Genomic DNA, 19,966 nt, shown 5'->3' with positions numbered 1-19,966 from the left:
CGGCGACCATCAAACTTAACTGAACTGGAATTGTTTTGTAAAGAGGAAAGGTCAAAAATACCTTCATCCAGGATCCAGGAACTCATTAAAAGCTACAGGAAGTGACTAGAGGCTGTTATTTTTGAAAAAGGAGGATCTACTAAATATTAATGTCACTTTTCTGGTGAGGTGCCCATACTTATGCACCTGTCAAATTTTGTTTGAATGCAGATTGCACATTTTCTGTTAGTATAGTAAACCTCAATTCAAGGCAGAAACATTACTGTGTCCAACAGTTATTAGATATATGAAACTGAAATAGCTGTTGCAAAAAAAACAATTTTTATAAAACATTAAGCTTAAGATTAATAGGGGTGCCCAAACTTTTTCATATAACTGTATGTGAACTCAATATACTGAGCAAGGCATGCCAAGTGAAAACCGGGATTTACTACTAAATGTCAGGTAAAAAACTCTCAATTTTTATGTTCTTGAAATAATATGTTGTTTTCATTCAAGATAATTCATAAGATGTGGGTGAAAAATAAGATGGAGAAATACCCATCATCAAGTATGAAAAAAGTAAAGGTTAATAAAATAACATCATATTTTTTCTTTTGTTTAAACCTGCTGGAATCCTAGTATTTAATTTTAACATCCACCAAGCTTCCCTACTTCTCAATATGGTCTCAACATCACCCCTTCTTTTTGGCTTAAATATTTTTTCTATGGCATATACTTTTAGCGATTCTAGATTACCACAATGAAAGTCTAGTCCAGTGTTTCTAAACTCCAGTCCTCAAGACCCCACAGCAGGTCATGTTTTCAGGACTTCCTTACTATTGCATAGGTGATAATTTAATCACCTGCTCAAGGATTAATTCCATCGCCTATGCAATACTAAGGAAATCCTGAAAACATGACCTGTTGTGGGGTCTTGAGGACTGGAGTTGAGAAACACTGGTCTAGGAAGTGCTTCGAAACTTGTAATATGTTCCTATCAGAGCTATCGTTTTCCACATCATGGATCTTCTTTGGACCCATAATATGTTGCATGGAGGAGCAGGGGGGCCCATAATATGCTGCATGGAAGAGCAGAGGGGCCCATAATGTGTTGTATGGAGGAGCAGGGGGCCCATAATACTGTATGGAAGAGCATTATATGGGGCTCATAATACTGTATGGCGGACTATGAGGTGTCCATAATACTGTATGAAGGACTATGAGGTGCCCATAATACTGTATGGTGGACCGTTTGGTTGCCCATAATACGGTATGGCTGACTATGTGGTGCCCACAATACTGTATAGCGAACTATGAGGTGCCCGCAATACTGTATGGGTGACTATTTGGTTGCCCATAATACTACATGGCGGACTATGAGGTGCCCATAATACTGCATGGCGGACTATGTGGTCCCCATAATACTGTGTGGCGGACTATGTGGTGCCCATAATACTGTATGGCGGACTATGTGGTGCCCATAATACTGTATGGCGGACTATGTGGTGCCCATAATACTGTATGAAGGACTATGAGGTGACCATAATACTGTATGGCGGACTATGTGGTGCCTATAATCAGGGCCGTATTTGCCACTAGGCACTTGAGGGCACGTGCCTAGGGCGGCAGGATGCGGGGGGGCGCACTTGAGCAAGGTGTTTTTTTTTTTTATAAAGTCCGGGGTCAAGCACCCGCCCCTCCCTGACGACTTCATACTCACCCTCCTCCAGCGGTGCCTGCTGCAACTCCGTCTCAGCGCCGGCAGCTCGTCCTGTCCTCAGCGGTCACGTGGTACCGCTCATTAAGGTGATGAATATGGACGCATATTCATCACCTTAATGAGCGGTACCACGTGACCGCTCATACAGGAAGGAAGACGCTACGGGGACAGAGATGCCAGGAAGTTCAGCGCCGCACGGTGAGGATAGAGGAGGATAGAGGACGGGGGGAGGATGGAAGAAGATGGAGGAGGACAGGGCAGGATGATAGAGGAGTCATGTTTACGGGGTGGGAGGATGGGGAAGCCATGCATACAGGGTGGGAGGATGGGGGAGCCATGCATACAGGGTGGGAGGATGGGGGAGCCATGCATACAGGGTGGGAGGATGGGGGGCCAAGCATACAAGGTGGGAGGATAGGGGAGCCGTGCACACAGGGTGAGAGGATGGGGGAGCCGTGCACACAGGGTGGGAGGATGGGGGAGCCGTGCACACAGGGTGGGAGGATGGGGGAGCCGTGCACACAGGGTGGGAGGATGGGGGAGCCGTGCACACAGGGTGGGAGGATGGGGGAGCTGTGCACACAGGGTGGGAGGATGGGGGGAGCCATGCACACAGGGTGGGAGGATGGGGGGAGCCATGCACACAGGGTAGGAGGATGGGGGGAGCCATGCACACAGGGTAGGAGGATGGGGGAGCCGAGCCATGCATAAAGGGTGGGGGAGCCATGCACACAGGGTGGGAGGATGGGGGAGCCGAGCCATGCATACAGGGTGGGGGAGCCATGCATACAGGATGGGAGGATGAGGGAGCCATGCATACAGGATGGGAAGATGGAGGAGCCATGCATACAGGGTGGGAGGATGGGGGAGCCATGCATACAGGATGGGAGGATGGGAGAATGGGGGAGCCATGCATACAGGGTGGGAGGATGGGGGAGCCGAGCCATGCATACAGGATGGGAGGATGGAGGAGCTGAGCCATGCATACAAGATGGTAGGATGGGGGAGCCATGCATACAGGGTGGGAGGGTAGGGGAGCCATGCATGCAGGGTGGGAGGATGGGGGAGCCATGCATACAGAATGGGGAACCATGCACACAGGGTGGGAGGATGGGGAGCCATGCACACAGGGTGGGAGGATGGGGGAGCCGAGCATACAGGATGGGAGAGCCATGCATACAGGATGGGAGAATGGGGGAGCCATGCATACAGTGTGGGAGAATGGGGGAGCTGAGCCATGCATACAGGACGGGAGGATGGAGGAGCCGAGCCATGCATACAAGATGGTAGGATGGGGGAGCCGTGCATACAGAATGGGAGGATGGGGGAGCCATGCATACAGGGTGGGAGGATGGGGGAGCTGAGCCATGCATACAGGATGGGAGGATGGGGGAGCCATGCATACAGGATGCGAGGATGGAGGAGCCATGCATACAGGATGGGAGAATGGGGGAGCCATGCATACAGGGTGGGAGGATGGGGGAGCCATGCATACAGGGTGGGAGGATGTGGGAGGATGGGGGAGCCAAGCCATGCATACATGATGGGAGGATACAGGAGCCGAGCCATGTATACAAGATGGTAGCATGGGGGAGCCATGCATACAGGGTGGAAGGATGGGGGAGCCGTGCATACAGGGTGGGAGGATGGGAGAGCCATGCACACAGGATGGGGGAGCCATGCATACAAGATGGGAGGATGGGGGAGCCATGCATACAGGATGGGGGAACCATGCATACAGAGTGGGAGGATGGGGAGCCGAGCCATGCATACAGGATGGGAGTATGGGGGAGCGGAGCCATGTATACAAGATGGGAGTATGGGGGAGCCGAGCCATGCATACAAGATGGGAGTATGGGGGAGCCGAGCCATGCATACAAGATGGGAGGATGGGGGACATGTATGAGGAAACACTACTGGGGAATGGGGGCATGTATGAGGAAACAGTATGGGGGAATAGGGGGCATGTGTGAGGAAACAATATGGGGGGATGGGTGCAGACAGTATGGAGAGCGAACGAGGGAATGTGTGTGGACACAGTATGAGTAGCGATGTGAAAAATGGATGTGGACAGAGTACGGGGAGAGAGGGTGATGGGATGTGTGCAGACAAAGTATGGGGAGTCAGGTGAGCAGGCAGTATAGAAAGTGAGGGGGTGAATATATGAGGAGACAGGATGGTGAACAGGGGGATGTGAGAGGAGACAGTATGAGGAGGGAGGGGAATACTGTGAGGAGACAGTATGGGGGAAGAAAAGTGAGTGGGCACAGAATAGAAACTGAGTAGTGGGGGCGTAGCATGGAGGGACAGTGTAAGGGCACAGCCAGGAGAGGACAGTATACCAAGGAGGGGGAGTGTGATGAGACAGTACAGTATAAATACTGAGCCCTATAGGGGGACACAGTGTGAGAGGACAATGTGAAGAGGGGGGGTCGGTATGGAAAGGAGAGGTTAGTGTGAAGAGCATGTACCATAAGAGGGACAGTGTGGGGGTCATATTTTGTGCAGACAATATAGTGAGGGGCAATTTTTTATTCAGGAGCATTATAATGACACTTGCATCTTTAAGGGCGTCATGTGGAGATTTTCTGCAAAAGAGCGGAGAAGGTGGAAGTCTGCAGAGATGGCTGTGGATGAGAAAACTCATCATGGGGTCTGGACAAGATGAAGAAAAGAAGAACGGCTCCAGAGGCAACGTCATCTATAAGGTACCTGGATGTAAATGTTATTTGTGATACTACCTAACTCATGTTTTTATTTATGTTAGGAGCATTAAAGTGGATGTTCAGGTTTGTAATGAGTCTGCAGTCATTCTTTGTGACTGCAGACTTCTGAATTCTCAGTGCGCACTGCACGCTGTCAGGATTCTCTCATGCTGGGGATTTACATTAATGTAGTCACATTGTTCTGTCCTTTCTAAAAGAAGGACACAAGGTTTAGCACTAGTTCTGGTTTTGCTGTGTTATAGCACCACCCAGTGGTGGATAAATTTATAACCTGTGTTTTTCATGTAATAATAGAGTGTTGCATTGTGGGTTTCAGCAAGGCATTCTGGGATGGGGAAATTCCCATTCTCTCTCTGTGCATCTCCCTGGACACACGCGTTATCTGCTGTTGGAACTACCTCACTTACTTCTAATCCTTGTTAAGTTTATCCGGTAAGGTCATTACCCCTGTTCCTACAATGTAGTGTAGTACAGTGTGTGATTAACTGTATAGCAGCCAGTACACAGGAAATGTGGTTACCAGGAATCTGCTGTATGTAGTTATGTAGAAGTTGCACCATACTGTATGTTTCCCTGTTAGTTGTAGTTGTGTTATCGTTTAGCCCAATACTTATACATATCATTTGTATTATTCTAGTTTTACCGCGCTCATGTTTACCAATAAACAAGTTAGACTACAGAGGACAGTCTGCTTATTTGGGAGACAGAAGTGGTTTATGCCGTATGTCGGATCACACACCGTATCAACGTGTATGAAGACAGAACAGTAAAACGGAAGCTGGGCGCCGGGATTACAGTAAAGGGAGGCTAGACGCCAGCGAAAGCAAATACCACCTACGCAGCCGCTTGTACCACACCGCACTACCTGCAGATACCGCAGCGGCCGCCATACAGTCACAAGTACCGAGAGTGCAGCCCACCAAGCACCACACGTCTCAGTCCACGCCGAAGTCACCCCTACCCGCTCTGAGACGTCCTACAGCCTGCAAACGGACATAAAATGTCTGCAAGTCAAACATCTTCACTCAAGACGAGATCCCAAACAAGCCGCTCTAGCAAGTCTTCCTCGAAAAGGTCTGCCACCCTCGCCCGAGCAGAAGCTGAGGCGGCGAAAGTGAGATCCTCCTTCGCTGCACAAGAGATGCAGTTAAAGTTAAGACAAGCAGACCAAGAAGCAGAAAGAGCCCGCCAAGAAGCAGAAAGAGCCCGCCTGCAAGCAGAGCAAGAAGCAGAAAGCCCGCCAAGAAGCAGAGCAAGAAGCAGAAAGAGCCCGCCTGCAAGCGACCTTAGAAAGGCTTTCCGCTGAAAAAGAAGCAGCAGCCGCAATAGCCAAAGCTGAGTTTTTAGAAGCCGTGGAGTTTCCTGAATCCGAGCGAGGCAGCGACATACGCGGACCAGACCTTGATCATCAGGACCCTGCTCAACGCGTCTCAGAATATGTCCGCCAACATTCCAAAGTGGAAGACAACTCTGATCCGTTACACCAACCAGCCTATACAGATTACCAGAGATCCTTCCTCCGAACACCGTACTGGAAGCAGGAAAGTATACTGCGAAACGACATTGATCACCACTACCGTCCTACGGAACAGAAGGTACGGCCTCCGCCCAGACTGACAGGGACACCCTTCGCCACTGAACGGGTTTATACAGACTTTCCTATGCCAGAAGCTCCTACCAGGTATGAGGATGCACCACAAACACCGCATAACAACAGCACACCAGCTCACGTCGGCACAGACTCAGCCACTATGAACTTTGCAAGGTTCTTTACCCGCCGGGAGCTGGTGACCAAGGGACTTGTAAAGTTCACTGATCGAGCTGAAAGCTACAGAGCATGGCGAGCCTCTTTTCAGAATGCCATCAGAGACTTGCATCTTTCCAGTAGTGAAGAGTTAGATCTACTGTTTAAGTGGCTTGGGAGCGAGTCAGCTGAACATGCCAAAAGAATCAGGAACATTAACATAAAGTACCCACACACAGGACTTCGTATGGTGTGGGAGAGACTCGAAGAATGTTATGGGTCAATAGAAGCTATAGAAAATGCTTTGTATAAAAGAATTGATGATTTCCCCAAGATAGCAAATAAGGGTTATCAAAAGCTCAGGGAACTGAGCGACTTGTTAATGGAGGTACATGCTGCTCAGGCAGAAGGTGATCTACCAGGGTTGGCATTCCTGGACACTGCCAGAGGTGTCAACCCGATTGTCCAAAAGCTCCCTTACAACTTACAAGAAAAGTGGGTCAGTCACGGGTCCCGTTACAAACAGGCTCATAAGGTACCATTTCCTCCCTTTGGGGTGTTTGTAGACTTTGTCGCTCAGCAGGCTAAAGTTAGAAATGACCCTAGTTTCGATTTCACTATGTCATGTACCGCTGCCTCTGGTGTAAAACCCAGTAAAACACCAGTGGCAGTCCACAAAACTAATGTTACCTCCACAGGTTTTCATTACAGGGCAAGTAAGTCCTCTCCAGAAGAGGACAAACCGCAGGATCTCAGCAAATACTGCCCCCTACACAAGAAACCTCATCCTCTACTAAAATGTAGAGCCTTCAGGGAGAAGTCTCTAGAAGACCGTAAGAGTTTCCTAAAGGAAAACAAGATATGCTTCAGATGCTGCGCGACAACCTCACACTTCGCCAAGAACTGTGAATCCAGTGTGAAATGCACAGAATGTAGTAGTGTGGAACACAACACGGCCTTACATCCTGGACCACCCTCAGGGGTATCGTCGCAAGTAGAAGAGTCTGCCGAAAAACAGATGGACACTGACATGGACACCCCAGTGGTCACTTCTCGGTGCACAGAGATCTGCAAGGAACTCGTAGCAGGAAGATCCTGCTCAAAGATCTGTCTTGTCAGAGTATTCCCAGCGAGCCAACGGGATAAGGCGATCAAGGTATATGCAATCTTGGATGATCAGAGCAACAGGTCTCTAGCTAAGTCCTTTCTCTTCGACACCTTCAACATTGCTGGTCCCGGCTCTCCGTACTCCTTGAAGACATGTGCAGGTACTGTCGAGACGGCGGGGAGGAGAGCAACTGGATTCAAAGTAGAGTCTATAGACGGTCAAACCTGCTTATCCTTGCCATCAATACTGGAGTGCAACCAGATTCCAGACAACAGGTCTGAGATACCTACACCAGAGGTAGCAGCTCATCACACCCACTTGAGATGTATAGCTCACCTGATACCAGAGCTTGACCAAGGAGCTCCTATCGTCTTACTTCTCGGAAGAGACATACTACGGGTCCACAAGGCTAGAGGGCAGATCAACGGCCCACAAAACGCCCCATATGCTCAGAGACTTGACCTAGGATGGGTCATTGTGGGAGATGTCTGTTTGGGTGGAGCACACAGGCCGACATCAGTCAATAGCATGCTCACCAATACCCTCGAGAATGGACGCCCATCTCTCTTCCAGCCATGCGAGAACAGTTTCCTGATTAAAGAATTGCCACACCACACCCCTCCACCTTGTCCGTTAGCTGATCCTTCCTGTGAAGACCATGCGTGCGACGGTGAGCAAGATCATATAGGGTGCACAGTTTTCCACAGAACAAGAGAAGACAACCAGGTAGCAATGTCCATAGAGGACAGACTGTTCTTGGATATCATGGAGCGAGAGATAGTAAGAGATGAATCAAAGAGTTGGGTCGCACCTTTACCATTCAAACCACAGAGGCAACGCTTACCCAACAACAGAGAACTTGTCTACAGTCGATTTGTCTCCCTTACGCGCAAACTGCAGAAGGCACCAGAAACAAAACAACACTTCTTTACCTTCATGGAGAGAATATTCCAGAGTGGCCACGCGGAAATTGCACCTATACTTCAAGATTCCGAGGAATGTTGGTACTTACCTATTTTCGGCGTGTATCATCCGAAGAAACCAGGTCAGATAAGAGTGGTATTTGACTCAAGTGCCAGATACGAAGGTGTTTCTTTAAACGACGTCTTCCTGTCCTGTCCAGACCTCAACAACAGACTTCTGGGAGTACTTCTTCGTTTCCGCAAAGACGCAGTAGCATTTATGGCTGACATACAACAGATGTTTCACTGCTTCCTTGTTAAAGAAGAACACAGAAACTACTTGAGGTTCTTCTGGTACCACAATAATGACCCCTACAAGGACATCGTGGAATATCGTATGAAGGTTCACATTTTCGGGAACAGCCCTTCCCCTGCTGTCGCTATCTATGGCCTTAGACATTCAGCCAGAGAAGGTGAAGCGAAGTATGGATCGGATGTAAGATCTTTTGTGGAAAAGGATTTCTACGTAGATGACTGCCTGAAATCCACACCCACAGAGGAGTCGGCAGTCAGCCTCCTGAAAAGGGCACAAGAAATGCTCGCTTCATCCAATTTGAGGTTGCACAAAATTGCTTCCAACAGCCAGAAACTAATGGCAGCTTTTCCCTCTCAAGATTACTCAACCGATTTAAAAGACTTGGATTTAAGCACGGATTCCCTTCCCATGCAGCGGAGCCTGGGTCTACTCTGGGATTTAAAAAAGGATGCATTCACCTTCCAGATCAGCGAAGAAGAGAAACCCTTCACGCGTAGAGGCGTCCTGTCCGTTGTGAACAGCTTGTACGATCCTCTGGGATTTGTAACCCCTGTAACTATCCAAGGTAAAATGATGTTGAGAGACTTCACCCAAGAGACATCCGATTGGGATGATCCGCTTCCCAGCGATAAAAGAGAACTGTGGGAAAGATGGAAAAATTCTTTAGAAGCCCTGTCGAGTCTCTACGTGGCACGGCCATATGCTTCTGTGCCTTCATCAGAAATCGAGGTGCAAAGGCTTTGTATCTTCTGCGATGCTTCAACCAAGGCAATTGCAGCAGTGGCGTATTTGAAAACAACTGACATCAACGTACAATGCCACGTAAGGCTTGTTATGAGCCGGACAAAATTGGCCCCACTCCGTGAACACACAGTACCCAGACTGGAACTCTGTGCAGCTGTGCTGGCAGTAGAGTTAGCTGAGCTTATCTCAACAGAAATGGACCTGGAAATCAAAGAAGTTGAGTTCTACACTGACAGCAAGGTAGTGCTGGGGTACATTTGTAATGAAACTCGTCGCTTCTATGTCTATGTCAGCAATCGGGTGCTAAGGATCAGGAGATCCACCGAACCTAAACAGTGGCACTATGTGTCCACGCACCACAATCCGGCGGACCACGCAACCAGATCCGTTGAAGCAAGACAACTTAAGGACACAACCTGGTTCACCGGTCCTACATTCTTATACCGTTCGACGCCATATGTGGACGAGTCAAACATCTTTGAATTGGTGGATCCAGAGGCAGATGAGGAAATCCGTCCTCAGGTATCCGTTCTACGTACGGTGACTAAAGACAATCACCTCAAATCCCACCGCTTCAACAGGTTCTCAACTTGGGACTCACTTGTTCGTGCCCTTGTTTGTTTAATTCATGTGGCTCGATCCTACAAGTCAACGTCACCCGCCATCCAGAAACCTTGCAAAGGTTGGCACCACTGCAAGTGTGCCTTTACCGTTCCAAGCATGGAAAATGCCAAGAACGTCATAATTCGTACCATACAACGTGAATGTTACGCCAAAGAAATAGATAACCTCAATAAAAGCCAACCCGTTTCCAGAGATAGTGTCTTGAAGAAGCTTGATCCAATCATTGACCAGGATGGGCTGTTAAGAATTGGAGGTCGTCTTCAAGAAGCTGAAGTGGAATTTGGGGAGAAGCACCCTATAATAATTCCTGGACATCATCATGTCACGACCCTGCTTGTGCAACACCACCACGTCTTGGTGAAACATCAGGGACGACTGTTTACTGAAGGAAATCTACGAACTGCTGGACTATGGATAGTCGGAGCAAAGCGATGCGTGAGTAAACTCATTTACAATTGTGTGATTTGTCGCAAACTCCGTGGCGGGACTCAAAAGCCGAAGATGGCCAATCTCCCACCAGACAGACTTAGTACAGAACCTCCCTTTACCAACGTCGGACTGGACGTATTCGGACCATGGTCTGTGGTTGCACGGAACACTAGAAGAGTCCAGGCCAATGCCAAACGTTGGGCTGTTATGTTCACCTGTATGTCCATTAGAGCAGTCCACATTGAAGTAATTGAGTCCATGGACACTTCAGGGTTTATAAATGCACTCCGACGTTTCATCGCCATCAGAGGTCCCGTGAAGCACATACGCTCCGATAGAGGTACCAACTTTGTAGGAGCAGTGAAAGAACTTCAAATTCCTTCCAACCTAGACACCACCGGTGTGGAAAGATACCTGAGTGAGCAGGGATGTACCTGGACTTTCAATCTACCACACTCTTCTCACATGGGAGGTGCTTGGGAGAGGATGATAGGAATAGCACGCAGAATCCTTGACTCCATTTTCTTGCAGGCAGGTAGTGCAAGACTCACACATGAAAGTTTGACCACATTCCTAGCAGAAGTTTCGGCCATCATTAATGCCAGACCGTTGACTTCACTTTCTAGTGACTCTGAGGATCCGACCATTCTCACTCCTGCCATGTTACTTACTCAGAAAGCCAGCGTTCTCAGCGCTCCACCTGGAGAATTTAGCAACAAGGACCTCTACAGACGACAATGGAGACAAGTCCAAAGTCTCTCCAATACCTTCTGGGACAGATGGAGGAAGCAGTACCTCTCCACCTTACAACCAAGGAAGAAGTGGCAGACCGACAAACCAAACATCAAAACTGGTGATGTCGTTCTCATGAAAGACAGCCAGTCACACCGTAATGAGTGGCCACTAGGCCTCATCACTAAAGTATTCCCAAGCAAAGATGGGAAGATCCGCAAGGTCGAGGTCAAAGTAGGCAAGTCTGGGGAAAGCAAACTATTCCTCAGACCAGTGGCGGAACTTGTCTTACTGTTTTCGCCAAAAGAACCTGTAGGTGGCATCGGTTGATGCCAAGCGGGGAGTGTTCTGTCCTTTCTAAAAGAAGGACACAAGGTTTAGCACTAGTTCTGGTTTTGCTGTGTTATAGCACCACCCAGTGGTGGATAAATTTATAACCTGTGTTTTTCATGTAATAATAGAGTGTTGCATTGTGGGTTTCAGCAAGGCATTCTGGGATGGGGAAATTCCCATTCTCTCTCTGTGCATCTCCCTGGACACACGCGTTATCTGCTGTTGGAACTACCTCACTTACTTCTAATCCTTGTTAAGTTTATCCGGTAAGGTCATTACCCCTGTTCCTACAATGTAGTGTAGTACAGTGTGTGATTAACTGTATAGCAGCCAGTACACAGGAAATGTGGTTACCAGGAATCTGCTGTATGTAGTTATGTAGAAGTTGCACCATACTGTATGTTTCCCTGTTAGTTGTAGTTGTGTTATCGTTTAGCCCAATACTTATACATATCATTTGTATTATTCTAGTTTTACCGCGCTCATGTTTACCAATAAACAAGTTAGACTACAGAGGACAGTCTGCTTATTTGGGAGACAGAAGTGGTTTATGCCGTATGTCGGATCACACACCGTATCAACGTGTATGAAGACAGAACACACATGCTGACTGTTCATTTTCATTTACGGAGGCCACATATGTCTAGAGTGAGGCCGGGCACATCTAGTCAGAATGTGGTGAGAAGTATACAAATCACATGCTTGTGCTAACATGACTGTCCACCGGCAAGGGAGAATCCTAAAAGTGTGCAGTGCATGCGTTGAGAATTCAGAAGCTGCGATGTCAGGATTCAGCGCTGCAGGTTCCAGTAGTCGTCACATGGACACTTCACTCATATGCGATTTTCATACTTGTGGTCCTGTGACAACGAGCTTCTCTTCTGCTTCTCTCTGTTTTTCACTGATCATTGAGAGCATTAGGGAGAGGAGCTCGTTGGTACATGACTAAGTGTGCAAATCACATATGTCCTGTGGGGGGGAGGGCACCAAAATGAATTCTTGCCCCTGGTGCCAGAAACCCTAGATACACCTCTGCCAGTATGCCACTGCGAGCGGTGATTACTAGTGTTGAGCATTCCGATGCTGCAAGTATCGGGTATCGGCCGATACTTGCTGTATCGGAATTCCGATACCGGGATTCCGATACTCTTGTGGTATCGGGTATCGGGTATCGCAACAACATTAATGTTAAAATGTGTAAAAGAGAGAATTAAAATAAAAAATATCGCTATACTCACCTCTCCGACGCAGCCGGGACTTCAGCGAGGGAACCGGCAGCGTTGTTTGTTTAAAATTCGCGCTATTACTTGGTTACATGAATTCCCGGCTTGTGATTGGTCAGGTCGGCCATGTTGCCGGGACGCGGACCAATCACAGCAAGCCGTGACGAAATTACGTCACGGCTTGCTGTGATTGGTCCGCGTCCCGGCAATATGGCCGCCCTGACCAATCACAAGCCGTGACGTCACGGGAGGCTGGACACGCGCCCATTTTAAAGTGAGCGCGTGTCCAGCCTCCCGTGACGTCACGGCTTGTGATTGGTCAGGGCGGCCATATTGCCGGGACGCGGACCAATCACAGCAAGCCGTGACGTAATTTCGTCACGGCTTGCTGTGATTGGTCCGCGTCCCGGCAACATGGCCGACCTGACCAATCACAAGCCGGGAATTCACGTAACCAAGTAATAGCGCGAATTTTAAACAAACAACGCTGCCGGTTCCCTCGCTGAAGTCCCGGCTGCGTCGGACAGGTGAGTATAGCGATATTTTTTATTTTAATTCTTTCTTTTACACATTTATATGGTTCCCAGGGCCTGAAGGAGAGTTTCCTCTCCTTCAGACCCTGGGAACCATCAGGAATACCGTCCGATACATGAGTCCCATTGACTTGTATTGGTATCGGGTATCGGTATCGGATTGGATCCGATATTTTGCCGGTATCGGCCGATACTTTCCGATACCGATACTTTCAAGTATCGGACGGTATCGCTCAACACTAGTGATTACCGTGTCCGGTGGAGGGAGGTCTGTGCACAGGGAGTGAGGCAGGGAGTGAGGGTGTGCACAGAGAGAATGGAAACCCTGAGACTGCCCGTCCAAGTCTACGCCGTAGCCTGGAGCCTCATTATCATAGGAATATGTCAGTTAATAAATTGTTTTCCTAAAGCTTTATAGTGTAGTTTTAAATCAGAGAGGGATGGTTAGGGATAAGCTAGGAAGGTGCAGGGACAGGTAGTGATGGCTACTTGCGAACATGTGCGGCACTTGTGGTTTTGCACTTGCGGTGATACAAAAAAGACTGTTGGCAGGGTTTTTTTTCCATTGCTGCTAGTACCGCATTTGCCGGATCGCGGCAAAACCACAAGTGCCGCACATGTCCGCAAGTCCCATAGGGAATGAATGAGGCTGAACACAGTGTTGCCGTAAGTGATCCGTTACATGGCAGATGCGGAAAAACTGCTGGATCTGCTGCAAAAGGCGACTTTCACATCAGCGATTTATGGCAAAGTCACTGCCGATAGTGTCATACTCACCAAAGGGGGAGGCAGCACAAAGTGCCTAGGGCAGCAGAAACTATAAGTACGGCCCTGCCTATAATACTGTATGGCGGACTATGTGGTTGCCTATAATACTGAAAGGCAGACTATGTGGTGCCCATAATACTGTATGGCGGACTATTTGGTTACCTATAATACTGTATGGCGGACTATGTGGTGCCCATAATACTGTATGGCGGACTATGTGGTGCCCATAATACTGTATGGCGGACTATGTGGTGCCCATAATATTGTATGGCGGACTATGTGGTGCCCATAATACTGTATGGCGGACTATGTGGTTGCCCATAATACTGTATGGCGGACTATGAGGTGCCCACAATACTGTATGGCGGACTATTTGGTTGCCCATAATACTGTATGGAGAACTGTGTGGTTGCCCATAATACTGTATGGCGGACTATGAGGTGCCCACAATACTGTATGGCGGACTATTTGGTTACCTATAATACTGTATGGAGGACTATGAGGTGCCCATAATACTGTATGGCGGACTATGTGGTGCCCATAATACTGTATGGCGGACTATGTGGTGCCCATAATATTGTATGGCGGACTATGTGGTGCCCATAATACTGTATGGCAGACTGTGTGGTTGCCCATAATACTGTATGGCGGACTATGAGGTGCCCACAATACTGTATGGCGGACTATTTGGTTGCCCATAATACTGTATGGAGAACTGTGTGGTTGCCCATAATACTGTATGGCGGACTATGAGGTGCCCACAATACTGTATGGCGGACTATTTGGTTACCTATAATACTGTATGGAGGACTATGAGGTGCCCATAATACTGTATGGCGGACTATGTGGTGCCCATAATACTGTATGGCGGACTATGTGGTGCCCATAATATTGTATGGCGGACTATGAGGTGCCCACAATACTGTATGGCGGACTATTTGGTTGCCCATAATACTGTATGGAGAACTGTGTGGTTGCCCATAATACTGTATGGCGGACTATGAGGTGCCCACAATACTGTATGGCGGACTATTTGGTTGCCCATAATACTGTATGGAGAACTGTGTGGTTGCCCATAATACTGTATGGAGGACTATGTGGTGCTCATAATACTGTATGGCGGATTATGTGGTGCCCATACAGTTAGGTCCATATATATTTGGACAGAGACAACATTATTCTAATTTTGGTTCTAGACATTACCACAATAAATTTTAAACAAAACGATTCAGATGCAGTTGAAGTTCAGACTTTCAGCTTTCATTTGAGGGTATCCACATTAAAATTGGATGAAGGGTTTAGGAGTTTCAGCTCCTTAATATGTGCCACCCTGTTTTTAAAGGGACCAAAAGTAATTGGACAGATTAAATAATTGTAAATAAAATGTTCATTTCTAGTACTTGGTTGAAAATCCTTTGTTGGCAATGACTGCCTGAAGTCTTGAACTCATGGACATCACCAGACGCTGTGTTTCCTCCTTTTTGATGCTCGTCCAGGCCTTCACTGCAGTGGTTTTCAGTTGCTGTTTGTTTATGGGCCTTTCTGTCTGAAGTTTAGTCTATAACAAGTGAAATGCATGCTCAATTGGGTTCAGATCAGGTGACTGACTTGGCCATTCAAGAATATTCCACTTCTTTGCTTTAATAAACTCCTGAGTTGCTTTGGCTTTATGTTTTGGGCCATTGTCCATCTGTAGTATGAAACGACGACCAACCAGTTTGGCTGCATTTGGCTGGATCTGAGCACACAGTATGGCTCTGAATACCTCAGAATTCATTCGGCTGCTTCTGTCCTGTGTCACATCATCAATAAACACTAGTGACCCAGTGCCACTGGCAGCCATGCATGCCCAAGCCATCACATTGCCTCTGCAGTGTTTTACAGATGATGTGGTATGCTTTGGATCATGAGCTGTACCACGCCTTTGCCATACTTTTCTCTTTCCATCATTCTGGTAGAGGTTGATCTTGGTTTCATCTGTCCAAAGAATGTTCTTCCAGAACTGTGCCGGCTTTTTTAGATGTTTTTTAGCAAAGTCCAGTATAGCCTTTTTATTCTTGATGCTTATGAGTGGCTTGCACCGTGCAGTGAACCCTCTGTATTTACTTTCATGCAGTCTTCTCTTTATGGTAGATTTGGATATTGATACGCCAACCTCCTGGAGAGTGTTGATCTCTTGGTTGGCTGTTGTGAAGGGGTTTCTCTTCACCATGGAGATTATTCTGCGATCATCCACCACTGTTGTCTTCTGTGGGCGCCCAGGTCTTTTTGCATTGATGAGTTCACCAGTGCTTTCTTTCTTTCTCAGGATGTATCAAACTGTAGATTTTGCCACTCCTAATATTGTAGCAATTTCTCGGATGGGTTTTTTCTGTTTTCACAGCAAAACCTTCCAAATGCAAGCACCACACCTCAAATCAACTCCAGGCCTTTTATCTGCTTAATTCAGAATGACATAATGAAGGGATTGCCCACAACTGTCCATGAAATAGCCTTGGAGTCAATTGTCCAATTACTTTTGGTCCCTTTAAAAACAGGGTGGCACATTTTAAGGAGCTGAAACTCCTAAACCCTTCATCCAATTTTAATGTGGATACCCTCAAATGAAAGCTGAAAGTCTGAACTTCAACTGCATCTGAATTGTTTTGTTTAAAATTCATTGTGGTAATGTCTATAACCAAAATTAGAAAAAGGTTGTCTCTGTCCAAATATATATGGACCTAACTGTATATTGTACTATACCTGTATTTTTATCTGTGCATCAGGAATCGTGGCATGTGTTAAAGGGGCCCATTGATACGCTGTCGCCCGAGGTCTACAAAAACCTGAAGCTGACCCTGGTGACAACACACATCAAGATGAATGTTGGCTGCAGCTGTGACAGGGCGCTCTGCTCTGTGACAGGCCATGTGTCAACGTCACATAGCAGTTTTGTTAAAGGACTCCTGCAGCCTTTGGTCCTTCAATGTTAATACTATGTGACGTCAGCACGCGGCCTGTAGGAGCAGAATGCCCTGTCACAGCGGCAATCGGCAGTCATTTTAATGACCACGCTGGAAATGAAACCACAAGAGGACGCTGGGGAGCGCAAGAAGATGAAAATCCCCCTCTGTGATTGGGCAAGGTAGTGGCCATAGGGGTGGATATAGGGGCCCAGGGAGGGGACATGATTAAAGTGGATTAAAGGGGCTCACGATGAGGGCATTATTGCTGGAAGAGGCCCAGGATAGGGACCTTTCTTATTAAAGTGGACCTTGGGGTCCAGAATGGGGACATTAAATAACGGGGTGACATAATTACTGTATGGAGGTCAGGATGAGGAACATACATTATTAGTTTATGGTGGCAAGTGGGGACAATTACTGTAGGGGCCAATCAGGGGACATTATTACTGCTGTAATTTACTTTTCAGGTTACAGTCTTCCATGGGGGTGAACAAATGGGGGTCCTGTTGTTTTCTGCAGAGACGAGTTCTTCCTGGAAGAAGTGATGACAGTCTGCACTGGACTTCAACTACAAACGTCACCGGTGAGTGTTATTTGTACACTTACACCAGTGTTCCCCAACTCCGGTCCTCAAGAGCCACCAACAGGTCATGTTTTGAGGATTTCCTTAGTATTGCTCAGGTCATTGAATGCTTTCCTGTCCAGGTGATGCAGTTATCACCTGAGCAACACTAAGGAAATCCTGAAAACATGACCTGTTGGTGGCTCTTGAGTACTGGACTTGGGGAACACTGACTTACACTATATACTGTGTACAGAGCTCCTGTGTATAATGTCACTAGTGATCACCAGTGGCGTAACTACAAAGTTATGGGCCCCGGTGCGAACTTCCAAATGGGGCCCCCCCGCCATAAAATTCAATGTAACCCCCATAGAATACAATGCAGCCCCCCTCATAGTATAATGCAGCCCCTCCATACAGGGGCAGTGAGAAAGACACGAGCAAATGGTGACGAGGGGGCAGGGGAGAGGGCACAAGGGGGCAAGGAAGACAGGCACAAGGGGACACATGGGGGCTAGGAGGCAGGGGAGAAGGTTACAAGGGGACTAGTGGGCAAGGGAGAATGACACAAAGGGACAATTAAGACTGACACAAGGGGCACACGGGGACAAGTGGACAAGGGAGACTGGCACACGGGGACACAGGGACTAGTGGGCAAGGGAGACTGACACACGGGGAATAGTGGGCAAGGGAGACTGATACAAGGGGACACACGGGGACAAGCACAAGGGGACAAGGGAGACAGGCACAAGGGGACACACAGGGACTAGTGGGCAAGAGACTGACACAAGGGGACAAGGGATACAAGCACAAGGGGACACACAGGGACAAGTGGGAAAGGGAGACTGACACACAGGGACTAGTGGGCAAAGGAGACTGACAAGCACAAGGGGACAAAGGAGACAGGCACAAGCACAAGGGGACATAGGAGACAGGCACATGGGGACACACAGGGACTAATGGGCAAGGGAGACTGGCACATGGGGACACAAGCATAAGGGAGACAGGCTCAAGGGGACACACGGCCCCCTGACCTGCCAGAGCCGCTTGCAGCTGTGACCGTGGTAGTTACGCCGCTGCCTCACACACACACATACTACAGATATCACACACACACTACAGATATCACACACACACACACACCATACTACAGATATCACACACACACATCAGTTATCACACACACACACACACACACACACACTACAGATATCACACACACACACACACACACACTACAGATATCACACACACACTACAGATATCACACACACACACTACAGATATCACACACACACAGACATACTACATATATCACACACACTACAGATATCACACACACACACACACACACACACACACACATCATACTACAGATATCACACACACATACTACAGTTATCACACACACACACACACTACAGTTATCACACACACACACACACTACAGATATCACACACACACACACTACAGATATCACACACACACACACTACAGATATCACACACACACACACACACACACACACACCAGAGATACCAGCTCATATACACAACTCACAATCTCCTCTCTGGTACAGGGGTGGCTGATGTAAACCGGCTGCAGCTCCTCAGCTTCTCCTGACTAAAGCGGCTCTGTCCCGCGCCTCCCCCCTGCTCTCGCCTTCTGTCCCGGGGTTATTTTGGCTTTCTCTTAAATACGATCTCATTCACACGTACATGAGATGTATGAGGGGGGAAAAATACAGACTGAGAAGCTGTCTCATCGTGATGACTGGAGCTGCTTCCTGTCTCTCATGTACCCCGGATGCCCCCTTCCCCTAGATACGCCTTGGACTGTTGCCGTGCAGGAGGAATCTCCTGCACTGCAACATGGTGTTGGGTGCCAGCACAGCCCGCACAGTGGTCTATCCAGCACAGCCCGCACAGTGGTCTATCCAGCACAGCCCGCACAGTGGTATATCCAGCACAGCCCGCACAGTGGTATATACAGCACAGCCCGCACAGTGGTATATACAGCACAGCCCGCACAGTGGTATATACAGCACAGCCCGCATCTCTCGCGCCCCCCCCCCCCCGAGAATGCCCCCACAGTCCAGTAAAAAAAACAAACAACAAAACACTCTCCTTACCTTTCCTCTTGCCAGCGGTGCTTCCTGCTCCGGTCTCAGGCTCGGCTGCAGTCTGCCCGGGACACAGCAGGTGTGCGATGATATGACGTCATCGCGCACCCGCAGTGTCAGAGGCAGAGCGGGGAATGATGGGAGGGGGAGCGTCTGTAGACGCTCTCTCCTCCGTCATTGCATTCAACTGTACCGGCGTCATAGACGCCGGTATAGTTGAATGCGACGGCAGGGGGGGCGAGTCGGCGGTGGCGGATCGAGCGGCCCATGACTGGCACCGGCTCTTCTGGTATTTGCCAGAAGTGCCCGATGGCCAGTCCGGCCCTGCTCTGACCTGCCGGCCCCAGGCCCCTGACCTGGTCGCAATGGTGACCGCTGCAACCGCGGTAGTTACGCCCCTGTCCATACTGTACAATGGCCGCACATAGTGCTCCATACTGTACAATGGCCAC

The 19,966-nt window shown here is 48.4% G+C and overlaps 1 protein-coding gene across 1 annotated transcript; it reads left to right on the top strand.

The window, feature by feature from the left end:
• The first annotated feature begins 6,385 nt into the window (after positions 1-6,385).
• On the top strand, positions 6,386-11,963 carry LOC143776019 (uncharacterized). The gene is made up of 2 exons (XM_077264900.1): positions 6,386-11,626; positions 11,832-11,963. The coding sequence occupies exon 1, from the start codon at positions 6,420-6,422 to the stop codon at positions 11,355-11,357; it is 4,938 nt and encodes a 1,645-aa protein (XP_077121015.1). The 5' UTR covers positions 6,386-6,419; the 3' UTR covers positions 11,358-11,626; positions 11,832-11,963.
• The last annotated feature ends 8,003 nt before the right edge of the window (positions 11,964-19,966 follow it).

The sequence above is a fragment of the Ranitomeya variabilis genome, chromosome 5, assembly GCF_051348905.1.
Source record: "Ranitomeya variabilis isolate aRanVar5 chromosome 5, aRanVar5.hap1, whole genome shotgun sequence".
Taxonomy (NCBI): Eukaryota; Metazoa; Chordata; class Amphibia; order Anura; family Dendrobatidae; genus Ranitomeya; species Ranitomeya variabilis.
This window is presented reverse-complemented; position numbering and strand designations above follow the sequence as displayed.

Bases quoted from the DNA above. Each gene is read 5' to 3' on its own strand.
- LOC143776019 (XM_077264900.1), top strand. From the start codon at position 6,420: ATGGTGTGGGAGAGACTCGAAGAATGTTATGGGTCAATAGAAGCTATA.